The sequence below is a fragment of the Gouania willdenowi genome, chromosome 21 (genome assembly GCF_900634775.1).
Source record: "Gouania willdenowi chromosome 21, fGouWil2.1, whole genome shotgun sequence".
NCBI lineage: Eukaryota > Metazoa > Chordata > Actinopteri > Blenniiformes > Gobiesocidae > Gouania > Gouania willdenowi.
Genome location: NC_041064.1, coordinates 21,949,328 through 21,964,148, shown reverse-complemented (window position 1 = coordinate 21,964,148; position 14,821 = coordinate 21,949,328). Strand labels below are relative to the sequence as shown.

The window sequence follows — 14,821 nt, the reverse complement described above, 5'->3', positions numbered from 1 at the left end:
ATATAAACTATCAGGGTCCTGGTGTCACTGTGAAGGCTAATTTTTAATGTACATGATGGACTGCATTAAAATAAAAATCTGAGCAATAACAATTTAATTGAGACATCGTTATTCATTTTAATCTAAATGCTTACATTTTGATAGTACATTTCAGGGTTCTTCGGAATTCTATTTTTGACCGTATTTTTTTTATTTTTTTTTAATTTACACGTCATAATTATTTATTTGGTTTGAAAATGAAGTTTAAAAATATTTGAAACATCTGGCCTAATTAATGCTTATAATTTATGCAATTTTGGTATAGTCAAAAATAATAATGAGAAATTTAATTTCATGTTTAATAGCCTGGTTTTTTTCTCCTTTAAATAAATTATTTGCTCTGTGTTTACAGACTTTTACTTCCCCGTACATTTCTCTGGATTATCATGATTAAATCATGTTTTATTTTTATTTATTTTTTTGCATGTCGTCCCATTCTCACAGTCAGGACTGGGAATGTTCATTATTGCCCGCTCCGACACCCTGTTAACCCTCTTACCTGACACGCGTGGATCCGTCCGAATGATCCTCGCTCCCTCGGGCCTTTTTTTTTTTTTTTTTTTTTATCCATATCAAACTAAGCTCTAATTAAATAAAAAGAAAACCAAAGAATAATAGATAGAATGATTAAATCGTTAGTGTCGCTGCGGGGAGTGGTATTTCGTTTTCCCATTCAATTAGAGGTTGATTGGGCTTTTCAGAGGAGGTCAGCTGTGAAATCTGCTTTATATATGACTGGAAGACACGTAGAGCGGCTCTCCTGTCATGGTTTACACCCCTGCTTGACTTGGTGGTACAGGAGGATGAAAGTGTGAGAGAAACACATCAAATACAGTTAAACAGAATAAGTGGAGCATTTGAACCCATGGAGGGAGACGGACCAGCAGACGGCGACAATGACACTCTGCCCTGACTTTTCACTCCATGACTTATTATTCTTTCAGTGACATCTTTTTGCTAGACCTGCTTTTAATCTGTTTAATTCTTCGAGGTGGTTTGCTCACTTACGCACGCGTGCCATTATTACTTACTGTGATGACTAACGTGACCGGGTACTGCAAAAATGATAAAAACGCTCTAAAATTAGATTTTAAGGAGATACTTCAGCATCAAATTGTGGGAAATACAGTTTTTCTGTGTCATTGTGTCAAAACTCCAGTGCGTAAAAGTCCGGGGAGGCAACGGAGGACTGTATTATTTTCCTCAAGTGCGTAATTTCTCTCTCTCTCTCTCTCTCTCTCTCTCTCTCTCTCTCTCCTCTCTCTCTCGTCTCCTCTTCCCTCTCTCTCTCATCTCTCTCTCTCTCTCGCCTCTCTCTCTCTCTCTCCTCTCCTCTCTCCTCCTCTCTCTCTCTCTCTCCTCTCTCTCTCTCTCTCCTCTCTCTCTCTCTCTCTCTCTTTCTTTGAAGTCACTCCTAATGACATACCTGGGAAGAGAGGGGACAGAAAAAGGAGATGTAGATCCACTAAATATAGATTTTTGAAAGCTGGTTCACTTTGCGGAAGATGGTTTGTGTTGTAAGTCCTGTGCGTAAAAGTCCAGCGTGGCTCAAGATTTTGAGGCAAACTGAACGTTGGTTAATGCGAGAAAGCCTCTTAAAGACAAGGAGAACGTGAGCCGAACACATCTATTGATTTAACCCCCTAATCACACACTGCAACAAATCTCAGTTATTTTTGTTGTTGAAGTCTGTAAGAGTATGTTTTTCAAATGCCTCGTGTTATTTGTGTGGTTAACCCTCCTCTACCCCTCCCTGCCCCCTCACCCCCCTCCTCCTCCTCCTCCTCCTCCGGTGTGTTCTTCCTCTTTGGTCCCCTAGTCACCTGACCAAACCCGATGCAAATCATTTTGCTGCTGGAGCCTCATTGGCCGCTTGTGGTTCATTTAACTGCTGTCAGTGCGCATCATATGGCCGCCGCTTTATCCAACTTCTCAACTCCGACAGGGAAAGTGGCTCCAATACGCATTCTATAACACTGGACGTGAACCTATACCCAGAGGAAGACGGGGGCGAAATTCTGGTGGGAAAACATCTCATACGCCTTTCCGGATTATTCTTTTTATTCCCTGAACCATTTGGGGTTCGAATATTATCCGTGAAAACGTCCAACCGTGGGCGCACCCGTTCCTGCAGCGCGTCCGCGCAAACTTGAAGTAGACTTTTTTTTTTCCTCTGTTGGTGGTGAACTTTAAAAGCAGGTGAATGTATAGCATGATGATGGAAACTGACCTCCATTCCCCCGGCCCCCAAACGAACACGACCACGGGTCAAACGGGGCCAAACAGCGGTTCTAAAGCGAACCAGGAGCGCGTGAAGAGACCAATGAACGCGTTCATGGTTTGGTCCCGGGGGCAGCGGAGGAAGATGGCACAGGAAAACCCCAAAATGCACAACTCTGAGATCAGCAAGCGGCTGGGAGCCGAGTGGAAGGTGATGTCCGAGGCTGAGAAGCGTCCTTTCATTGATGAAGCCAAACGGTTGCGCGCCATGCACATGAAGGAGCATCCGGATTATAAATACCGGCCGAGACGGAAGACCAAGACGCTGTTAAAAAAGGACAAATACTCCCTCGCTGGCGGACTGCTTTCTGGGCCCAGTGGTGGTGGAGTTGGTTTGGGAGTCGGCATGAGTTCATCCGGTGTCGGACAGAGGTTGGAGAGCCCCGTGGGTCACGCTGGTTCCGCTAGCTCCGGTTACGCACACATGAACGGCTGGGCAAACGGTGCGTACTCGGGGCAGGTGGCCGCAGCCGCCGCGGCCGCAGCAATGATGCAGGAGGCGCAACTCGCCTACAGCCAGCACCCTGGCAGCGGGGCGCACCATCACCACCACCCACACCACCATCACTCCCACAACCCGCAGCCCATGCACCGCTACGACATGACAGCTCTGCAGTACAGCCCCATCTCGAACTCTCAGAGCTACATGAACGCCTCTCCGTCCGGCTACGGCGGGATCACCTACACACAGCACCAGGGCTCCGGTGTCTCCTCTTCGGCTGCCATGGGCACGTTAGGGTCGCTGGTGAAGTCGGAGCCGAGTGTAAGCCCTCCCGTCAGCAGCACACACTCCCGGGGTCCTTGCACTGGAGACTTGAGAGAAATGATAAGCATGTATTTACCCACCGGAGAGCCAGGGGACCCGTCCATGCAGAGTAGACTCCATGCTTTGCCCCAGCATTACCAGAGCGCGACAGCTGGGGTGAACGGGACGGTCCCTTTAACACACATTTAGGACTCAGAAATCATTGAAAACTGCAAACGAACACGTAACCAAATATTTACCTCTTTTCTAAACAGACCAGCCCCTAATAACTACCTGCATTTTGTACAGAATCTTTATGACATTGTAAATGAAGGTTTAAAAAGAATATTCATCGCGGCTCTCAGCCACCAGTGGAATTATATAACAAATATAACGTTAAGATATTTGTTATTGTGCTTTCATCTTTCTCTGTCCATCGCTACTTAGTTGAGGCTTTACTCTGGGTTCTCATTTTAAGGGTATTTTATGAAACTGTCTCATCATTTTTGGGGATTCCTGTAAGTTATTTGAGAAAAAAAAAGAAGGAAAAATGTGTCATAATCATAAGAAAGTGCTTTAAAAGATATGGGGAAGAATTTTGCTTCTCTAGACATTTGTGTTCATTTGCAGAGGCCTGTGTCTTAATTCTTGGACATCATATCTTTTTATTGTAACACTAATTATTGTAAATTGTGAATAATTTTAATATTTCAAAGGATGACGGGCAAACTGCTGTTGTAATTTAAGTGCTTTTCTGCCACTGAAAGGCCCTGATATTGCAATGAAGAATAATTGAATAAATTTCACAAGATGTTGCTTTGATTCTTAAAAAACTGTCTTAGATTGATTCCTTTCTATTTTTTATTTTTACTCCAAGTGCTTTAATATCATTAGAAATACAGTTATCACTAGTATTTAGTCAATGGAAAACAGCTTGTTCGTATTTTTTTTTTCACCCTGCTGGACACAGATCTCACTTGCTTTTTAAAGGCACATTTGTCTGTGCGTAATTACGCGTAAAAGCTGCAGTTCAAGTAACAACGGTGGCAATTTCAGTCGATTGATGTGGTTTTTACAGACCGTAGGGATTTTGTTTTTATATGAAAGTTATTTCAGTCACACTTACTGAAGGTTGGGCCATTAAAACATGGAAAAATAGATTTTATTTCTTTTTTAAAATTTAGGCCAAAATCATGGCCCACAGCCTCATGTGATACAACATTTAACAGATTCGTTATTCTAATAATATATTTATAATCATTTTGTGAGGTTTTTTTTTTTTAATGATAAAACCACGTGTTTTATTAACGAAATATTCCAATTTATCAAAATTGTTGATTTAATTAAAGTGTGATCTGAATTTCTTTTCCCCAAAATGTGTTTAATAATGCGGGGTTTATCTTAAAAATGCATTGCTGTTTCAGGGACATTAAACAATATTATTCCAAGTTGATATTTTGTAAATTATCTTTTTTTTTTTTTTAAAAAAAAAAAAAAAAAAAAGATTTTTTTTCTTGTTTTTTTTTTTTTTTTTTTTTTTACACAATTGTTAATTATGGAATACGATGTAGTGTTATGCATTATAAATGTTGCCGATAAGTTACAAAATTAACCATTATTTACAGTGTTAATGCTTTGCATTTAGGGACGTTCAACTTAATCATAATATACTTGAAGGTCAATCGTTGCTTTTCCCGTGAAAATGTTGCACCTCAGAGAATAACATGATTAGTGTTTCAGATGAATATTTTGGCTTCTTAATATAAAAACTTTACATATTTTTTATTTAGGGCAATTCTCTGTGTTGTTTCAAAATTACATTGATCTAATATATAATCCCAGTATATTTTTTTCCCCTCCGCAGTTTCCTTTTTTTTTTTTTTTTAACAAATGAAAAATAATTTTCCCTTCTATAATATTAACTCAATACTGTCTCTTTTGTGTTATGGTGCAAAAATACAAGAAACCTCATTGACATGGTCAAATAGTTTTTGCATAAGGCAACAAATATTGAGTGCAAAATATTTTTTTATAAATACTTTGTTTTGAAACTGTAAAGAGATGAGAGAGTTTCATGTATATGGGTGTTTAGAAATGAAATCTGCTTAGACCTGAAGCAGACAGGGATTTGAAAGGAGGCGGGGAAGCAAAACATATTGCCCTTTTCACACAGACAAACTGTTGCACAGACTGGATTGATGGTCATCAAACTTTTGATTTGAACATACATCCTCGATTATTTATGTGAATAAAAGACTAACTTTATATGGAAGGAAATGTTATTAGATTTAGTAATATAATAATAATAATAATAATAATAATAATAATAATAATAATCAATCTACGCAATATTTTTTTTAAATGAACATCTAAGATTGAACTGTAACACGTTCACGCGCTTTCAGGCCTCGTGTGTGAATCAAAAATAATAGACCAAAGAGTGTGAGTTACTAAGCCTTTTTTTTATTTTTATTTTTTAATATATATACATAAATTATATTAAATAGATGAATAAATGGCACATTTTATATGATGCAAATTGGCATGACATTGACATGTCAAATAAACGCGCTAGGCCAAAGCGTTCAATGCCATTGATTGGTGATAAATTCCGTGGACAATTGTTTTACATTTTCAGTCGAAACTTCATCCACACGAAAGCATCTCTGCACGGGTGCGCGCAGCCAAAGCCAAAGGGCCGAAACCTCCCCGTGTCTTCCATCTGTTTCCACTTTATCTGTTGATGTAAAGAGATGCGGATTAAACAGTGAAAGCCTGGAGAGGCGGAGCGCGTCACGGCGCATCGCTTGGCTAAAAGGGGAGCGTTCTGGCAAATTTAACCCGAATAAATTACACCTTGAGGTGAAAGAGGGGTAAGTGTAGGGTGCACCGCGTACAGCAGTGTGTGTGTGCGTGGCAGTGAGTCAGTGACTGCCGTCAGCTTCCTGTGTGTGCGTGCGTGTGTTCGTGTGTGCGCACGTGTTTAGCTGACCGGCCAATAAATCTCTCCACCGTGCGCTCCTCTTATCTTGTAGCATGGAGATATAGGCTATTCTGCGCCGTGGAGGCCATCAGATCCGGTGCGCACACGGCTGCGCGCAAATCCCCGATCCTTTGCACTCCCTGTCCTAAATGGGGATAATTAGCGTCACTTTATCACGCCTCTGCATATTTTCCCCACGTCGCTCCCCCTTCTCCTAAAAAAAATTACCAGGCAGCCTGCTCCCGCCGCCCGCTCTGTCACAGAAGATTATGGAGACAGATTGCACAGAGCGAATGTGCCGGGTGAGATTAGCGCGGAATAGAGAAAGCAACCGGGCCAATGATTTCCTCGGAAGGGCCTTATCGTGCAATTACACGTTGACATGTTTAACAATCTTGCTGCCTCTTAATCCTGCAGTGCTGCTCTATCTACCCACTGCTACAGACCCAGTGCGCCGTGAACGCAGCACAAAATGCGCTGAAAGTTGGGAGAAATGTTAGATTTGTCACCAACACTAAATTTGGGATTTTTTTTTTTTTTTTTTTTTTTTTTTGTATTTTTTATTAATTCAAATTCATTAATTTTTCTCTCCTTTTTTTAGTCACACATGCATTTTTTTATTTAAAGAAGCAAACTTAATTTAATATAGTTGGTTTATTGTTAGACTAAATAAATCAGTTTGAAGTGATTGCGAGCGGTGACATGACGCAGTTTTATTTGCGCACACACACACACACACACACACACACACACACACACACACACACACACACACACACACACACACACACACACACACACACACACACACACACACACACACACACACACATCGGGGGCCTGTGTGGGAGTGATTGTGGAGCTCCACTGTAGGAATTTGGCAGCGTCCGTATCTTGGAGGGTCGCCCCACGCTGCGTCCCATTCAGCGACCATCGCACTGTGGGTTTGGAAGTTTTTAGTCAGCCGAACAACTCAATGGACCCCACAAAGGCGATTACAAGCCTCAGCGCGTTCCTGTGGGGGGACCTGGGAGCGGCGCAGGTGCATGTGAGGGGGACCGGCGACCCATCGGAGGGGTGATAAAAAAAAAAAAAAAAAAAAAGTGGGAGTACAAAACCACCTACTCCACAGGAGGTTTGGAGGAAAGGGGTGAAAAGAAAAAATCAAATTTGTGGATTTTTTTTTTTTTTCTTTTTAAATATAGGGGTGGGTGAATAATAATGGCTCGTCTGGACTCAGGGTCCCCCAGCATATCATTATCCATCAGAAAATCTCTCATTGCATTTTTATTTACAAGGTCCAATCCACCTGAAATAATGTTATGTTCTTCAAGTGTTTACATGAGCTCAGTTTAACCCTCAATAATCTCTGAAATAGTTTTACAGTTCTTGTAGGCTATATATTAAAGTTGATTAAAAAAAAACTTTTATCCACACATGCTTATCCTCAAGAGGAGTTGTTCTCAAACTAGGGTACCAGGACACCCAGGGATCGCCAAGGAGTAGCTTGGGGATCCGTGAATCAAATTTAAATCAAACAATTATCCACGTTATAATCATTGCACAAGTGTATAACCACATGGGGACCAATGCACTAATAAAACAACCAAACTTTACATGTGTCGTATACATGATACTGGACATGATTTACTGCTGTGTCACTGAAGTGCAATGGCTTTAATGGCTACGAAATTGTGCATAAAAAGTGTTTAAAAATGTTTTTCCAAATAAATGTGCACATATTTATTGATAATACATTTAACACATTGTATGCCATACACAAGACTACAGGTATATACTTTTAAAGTTAATTTTTACGACAAAAAACCTATATTTAAGTTGAAACGTTTAAAGAATAGATCATTCTGATGGCATTTAGAGATACAAATGGAACTAAACTGTGTTTAATTTATGTGAGAATTATGAGAGGGTCCTCCAAAAATGTTCTCCCACAGGGGGTCCTTAGATTCAAATAGTTTAAGAACCACTGCTCTAGGTTAAAGGAGGTTTCAATAGAAGCACTTTTAGGTCCAATGTTGACAAAGACAAAGAAGAAAATAAGCAAAATAATCTTTTGCTTCAAATATTTACATGACTTTTGTGGAATATAGACATTTATAAAAGTTCTTTTTTTTTTTTTTATATTAAAAAAATAAGCTTCCTCTGTCGATCAAATCTTCTTCAGCTCTAAACTTCAGAAAATGCGTTGTTTAATGTTATCATAAAGATTCAAAATGATCATGAATAAAGAAAACCAACATTAGATAACAGCAAATAAACAGAAACACGGGGTGAGTGGCATGTCAGATTCATGAACCTTTGACAGGACAAGTCAGTTTATTTCTAGAACATGTTAAAAACAACAGTAGTTGACCAAAGGTGAAAAAAGGTGATTTTAAATGTCAGAACATTTACCTGAATCCACAGCCTCACCTAAAACTTTAGTGATGCAGTGGCTCTGTCTCTATAGATCATAAAAACACGTAAGATACAGACTCCAATGGAGACAATAACAACAGCCCTGTTTTTACTCTGAATCAGACTGTATTTATTAGTCTCAGTGCCATTTGTGCTGCCTCTTAAAGATGTCCTTTCATATGCTATGTTTGTGTACACCCTCGACTGAGATAACACAAGACATGTTTGGACAAATGGAGGATTTAAAACCTCAAGGCAATCCAAGCTAGTCTGCACTTTTATAAAATCTTTCATTTATAGATATTATTACACTTATAAGGACCGCTCAGCGATGTAATAAATTCCATCCATGTCTTTCTAGATCTGGAGTTCTGGTTTATAGAAGACAATGGATTAAGAGGGCACCCAAAACACGTTTTACAGGCTGCATGGATTGATCACGTGTGATCTTCATCATTTTCTGTAGCGTTTAGTAATTTTAACTTCATTCATTCATTTAGCACTTATCCGACAAAGAAGTTCAACACAAAGTTTACGTGAATAAAATCAGATACGAAACACACAAAACATCGAACCCAATCATATATTACACATCACACCTTCATTATATAGTCAGTTTGACAAATATATAATCCGTATGTATTCAATTTTAATGCTTTCTTGATCATTTGAAATCTGTGAAACTTCTAAATTATCCAGCTCATGGTTTAACTACAGATATTTCATGAAATATTTCCTTGAAAACAGTTCACCTCTCTTCCGAGACATCCATGTTTCATTTTTATTTTTTTAACTCTTCAGTTTAGTCCATTAGCTGAAATGTTTTCTTTAATGGCCCTGGCTGTAACTTTTGCCATATCTGATTCATTTTTTGTGCTACAGCAGTGAACTTAAGGTTCGCTTATACGGAGGTGGCATGAAAAGTGATAATATGTCCTTCAAAGGTCACTTGGAGCTTTTCACCAATTACAACTGAGCCGAATATAACACGGTCGGGATCAGAGGTTTTGAAGATGAACATGTTTTTCAACATGTTTGAGTGATTTCTGTGTTTGATTGAAGAAATGTTTGAAAGGGTAAACTGGCTCTCCAGATCCCCATTTAAGACCAACGTACTTGGCTGAACGATTTCTCCTTCAATTAGATATTCAAACAGTCCTGCATGGAGTTACGCTTATATTTTTCCTTTGAACACCTGATGATAGTTTTATACGATACGGGGCAAAGACACACCTAAAACATTTGATTGCATATTTGCGACCATCACCAGCCTTCCCCAAGGAAGGGTAAGAAAGACTTTATCAGAGGGAGAATATAAAAAGAGAGGGCAGTGTTACACCTTGGTGGGGGGAACAGGGGAGAGGGAGTCAGGGTAGGACAATGGAATGGGAGGTGCCTTGTTACTCCAGTCACAATTATTTTGATCAATAGAGCTCCCTGTTGAACATTGTTTGTTAAAGTTTGCATCTTTTGTACAATTTGTACAAAAAGGTAACATTTGCTGCAGACTTATTTACGTAATAAATAAAACCCAAGCTGTAGTAATATGTCTGCAGGAATAGAATACCATGGATTTAATGTTATCTCTGGTTTTTCTTGTTGTTTTTTTTGTTGTTGTTCTAAACACGAATTTTCTTTATCTTTTAATCTATTAGTCTTAACTCTGACGTAAATGTGTGCTATACCCACGATAATGTTAAATGTAATAAATCCATGGTGAAGGTCTCAGTGATCATTTAATCAAAAATCATTTGTTTGAAAGAAGACGTTAAAGGTTCAATTTGCTGCTTGAAAGTTTGGTTTTTTTCCCACCAAAAAACTCCATTTGTTGACATATCAACAAATTGCATTGTGGGATGTGGAGATGCAGAGACGGGCGCATAGAAAAGGTGTCAAGCCAATCACTGGCCTTCACGTTTGGTGAGGAAACACAAGAGTCACGATAAACATGGAGGAAAAACATTTCTAGTCTTCCGTTTATGGGACTCCAAATGCAATCCGCAAAAATGTCAAGAAACAAAAGTCTTTACAGTGGAGATAAAAACAAACGTTCAAGAAACAAGTTTGACCTTTTTCCCTTTTTTTTTGATTAAATGATGTTTGAGTCACTGATCGACTTATACTCTCTCTCTCTCTGTGTGTGTGTGTGTGTGTGTGTGTGTGTGTGTGTGTGTGTGTGTGTGTGTGTGTGTGTGTGTGTGTGTATCTGTAGTTGTCAGTCTCTGGGCTTGCTCTGACAATCTATATATAGGGTGTAACCCTTCAACCTTTCAAAAAAGAAGAAGAGATAAATTCTATATCTTCATTACTATGAATTAAAATACCTTCAAATGCAGATGTTGGGCGTCACACCTGTATGCAATACAGAGCAGCTTCAGACTTTATTAACAAGGTTTTAAAAAGAAAAAAAAAACATGACATTTTCTATATCTGTGTTTATCTGTGAGGCCCAGGGTTGGGGTCAATTGCATTTTTCAGTTACAATTATATTTTCAATTACCTATGTTCAGTTATAATTCAATTACGATTGCAGTGACCAACATTTTTTTCAATTACAATTAAATTACTATTATTATTCCTCCTCACAATTACCTGAATTTCCTGAAACAAATAACGTAATAAAAAATTAACCTTCCTCTTGTGTTAGCTTTCTGTTAGCATCTCATATGATAGCAGGTCCTAAACCAGCTGTAAAATACACTAAAAACAAATATCTATCATCTAATTTCTTTCCTATCTATTGATTACCTTGTTGGGACTCCTAATCAATGAAAATATAGCTTTTAATATTTTTGGTGTGGGTGTCTGAGCCTTTTTTGTGTCAGTATACAGCTTGATTTAAAAAGCAATTAAATGGTAAAATGTGGAAAAGCTTGATATGAAACATATTTGAATAATTGTTAGGTACATATGTGTAGAACTGTACACATAGAACTGTAAAATGGTTCCTTAGTTTTGCAGAAAATTTAAATTTACAATTTTTGTAGAACATTCATGGCAATTGAAGTGTGATGACGATAGCAACATACTTTTAAAATTACAATTACAATTATAATTGTGCCATGACTGTAATTCATTATCAATTCTACAATTACAGTTATAATTGACCCCAACCCTGCCATTGAGGCCTGATGATTAAACGTGATGCTGGGCTGTTAAGTCCTTAAAGGGCCTCATGTTTGAGTCCTGTGATCTATTGCCTTTAGTTATGTAATCGTTATAAGTAGCTCAGGGTTTGAGCGTCTAACTCTCACTAACTCCTGTAAACTTGACAGTCCACTCAATGAACACCTGCTGTGTTTCTCTATCACTGGTCCGCACACGCTCTGAGCCCACCAGATGCTGTAAAGGAGTGCTGCTCAGCTGTGGCAGGTGATAATTCTCCGAGCAGCGAAAAGGGGGGGTTAATGAGGGGTCAAAGAGTTCAGATAAGAAACTGCAGTTTTACGGTGCCCTCGTACAACCTGCAGCACGCTGATAGCTGTTTGAACCGCACGACCTTTGACCTGTGGTCAGCTAAGTGATCAACAGACCGGGTTGCTTAGAAAGGTGCAAGTGAAGGATGTACATCACAGCGAAATGTCTGTGAGCGTCAGATAAATTGTAATGGATGATTTTACTACTGGATCATTTGTTTCACCACTTTCTGGTTCACCACACATCACCCTGTGACAATAACACTTTTAATGTTACTCATGTTATTGCAGACGAGAAACATTTATGGAATTTAAGGAGTCTTTATTATTATGACCATCACATCTGATGAAATTTCATGTGATGAATTCATTGCAATGCCTATAAGGCAAAGTATTAATAACTCCTTAATTATAGCTTGCAGCAGGTAGAACGTTGAGGTTGGAATTTTATTAAGGACTTTACTTACTATACAAGGTTTGCCTTAGCTTACAAAAGTTTGGAAAATACATACATGACCCAACATTTACAGCCATAACAGTTTGAACTCTTTGAAAAAAGCCTGTCGGTAAATTTCAGTGGCCACGGTTACATGATGTTTTTTTAAATTCGGAATTAGTTATTCCGAATTAAATAATTCGGAATTAAAGTGTCCGGCTTTGTGTTTAGATAGAAATAGAAATTCCCTAATTAAGGTTTACACGGATAACCGATTTATTCGGCTTCAGTTTATTCTGCTTTGGGTCTGGGGGTTGGGAAGGCTCTGATTGGACAGGGGGAGAACGTGACGTATCACGTCGATCACGTCTATTGGGAAAAACACACAACAAACCTTTGATTGTCGGCTGTGACACAAAAGACCACACATGAAAACTGTTTTCACCTTTATTTTGATTGTAGTTTTGAAGCAGTAGCTCGACTTTGGTCCACGGAGCGGAAGAGAGATAGAACTTAATCACCAGAAAAAAAAAAAAAAAAAGCCCAGTAGAGATAGTAGCTCTAACAACTGGTAAAATGATAAACTTGGTGATATTACAGCCTGTACATGCAGTATGGGACACATTTACTCTGTTTCCGGGTCTTAGTATCACCCGTCTGATGAAGCCTGTTCCGTTTGCTGATCTCCATGTGTCTTTAACAGGTCCATGTGTCTGTGTTTATGTTTCCATGTTTATGCCTCCATCCATCAACGTTTTTCATTATGTCCATGTCTTTTAAGGCCCTTATTAAATAGTGTTTATTCTGGGCTGCCATGTTATTTATTTTTATTTTTTTAATTTATTTATTCAGTTTTTTTCCGACATGGTTACATTCACTTTTTTTTTTTTTTTTTTTTTGTACATGCCGAAAATGTATGTTAGATAATGTTGTCACCCAGTCGCGGATTTAAGTGTTGTTTGTTTACAAGAAAGAGGAATTATTTAATTCGGAATAAAAAACGGAATAAACCAGCCAACTAATTCGGAATTAATTTTAATTCGGAATTAAATTAGAATTAGGAATTATGTGTTTACAAGGTCAGGTTACAGAGGAATTCACTTTTATTCCGCTTTAAAGAGGAATTAAAGCTCCCATGTGAACATGGCCAGTGTGTCTTCAAGGAAATTTTTAAACATTTTACCATAAGCATTTGTGAGATTAGGCACTGGTGTTGAGAAGGTCAGGCTCAGTTTCTGTTCTGCTTTATTTAATGTATCTATTGTCTAAGGTCAGTCAAATTTCTCCAAACCAACCTCATTGTGGCCCACGTTGGAGAGGTGTTCAAATAGTTTAATACAATGACAACGACTACTTTTTTATGATTATTATTATATTTACATTTTCAAGTGTTTACTTTGAAAGCCATGATTTATGTGGTGAATCTGTGGGACTTTTTCATCTATATTTTTTTTGTCTACAGTAGATATTACCTTAACATAATATTTTCCTATTACTTAAACATTTACCTTCCCTAAATGCAGAACAGGCTGTAACAATGACAATTCTGTGCCTTCATGCATCCTTTATCTCAATGAGATGTTGCCACAGCAACCACATAAACGAAGAAAGTAGAATAACTAAATACAATATATAAAAGCAAGCAAACCTGAATATTGGGCAAATACATATAAACAAAATGTCAAATAAAGTAGTTTTTTCTCCTGATGCTTATATTTAATATTATTGCGGATAAATGTATCTAATTTGTCCTTCTCCTTCTGTTTTTCCTTCCAGCAATGTGGAGTATCAGTTGACATGCACCACTGTGGGGAGACTCATTAGAAGATAACACCTTGTTTCATCTGCAGGCAGCATGTTATTACCCCATGCACCGCAGCATCGCTGTTTTGGGAGGAAAGACCTTTGGGAAAATGTCAGCACCAGTCAGAGCCCCAAATCTTCTCCATTAATTCTTTCTCCTGCAATGCCACCGTCTCCAAGCCTCCCCTCGCCCTGTGTTTTCTATCTTCAGTGCTGTGTTTGAAGTTTACCTGAAGATTGAAGAAAATAAAAAAAATATTTGAAAAAAACCCAACCTAATTCATTCACCCAAAAAAAAAAAAAAAAAAAGCAAATGCATTAAGAGGAAAAACAGCAGTGTCTGCATGAGCTGCCTTTTGTAGTCTTTATTCACTTGTGCCAGCTTCACTGTCTTAATACTCTTATCCTTATGTTGGCATGTTTTCCAAAATCCTGCTGTATCTTTAGAAAAATGGGTTGTAAAATTCACAAAAATGCCTGTAATAAATATTTTTTGCAGCCTTGAGTGTATTTAATGTGCTGTTTGATAGGAAATTTGTAACGCTGGGCTCGAGGAGTCGTTCTGTGTGAAGCTAGGCGTTTAGATTCATGCTCAAACCTCCAGCAGATGGCCTATTATGAACGGGAGGAGACAGGAAATAAACATTTTATTCAGGGAAATAACACCATTTCCCCCCCACATTAGTGTGCATGTAATCTAC

The 14,821-nt window shown here is 38.5% G+C and overlaps 1 protein-coding gene across 1 annotated transcript; it reads left to right on the top strand.

The window, feature by feature from the left end:
• The first annotated feature begins 1,904 nt into the window (after positions 1 to 1,904).
• Positions 1,905 to 14,429, top strand: sox1a (SRY-box transcription factor 1a). Its single transcript, XM_028436887.1, has 2 exons — positions 1,905 to 3,082; positions 14,094 to 14,429. Exons 1-2 carry the CDS (start codon positions 2,243 to 2,245, stop codon positions 14,139 to 14,141), a joined length of 888 nt encoding a protein of 295 aa, XP_028292688.1. The 5' UTR covers positions 1,905 to 2,242; the 3' UTR covers positions 14,142 to 14,429.
• The last annotated feature ends 392 nt before the right edge of the window (positions 14,430 to 14,821 follow it).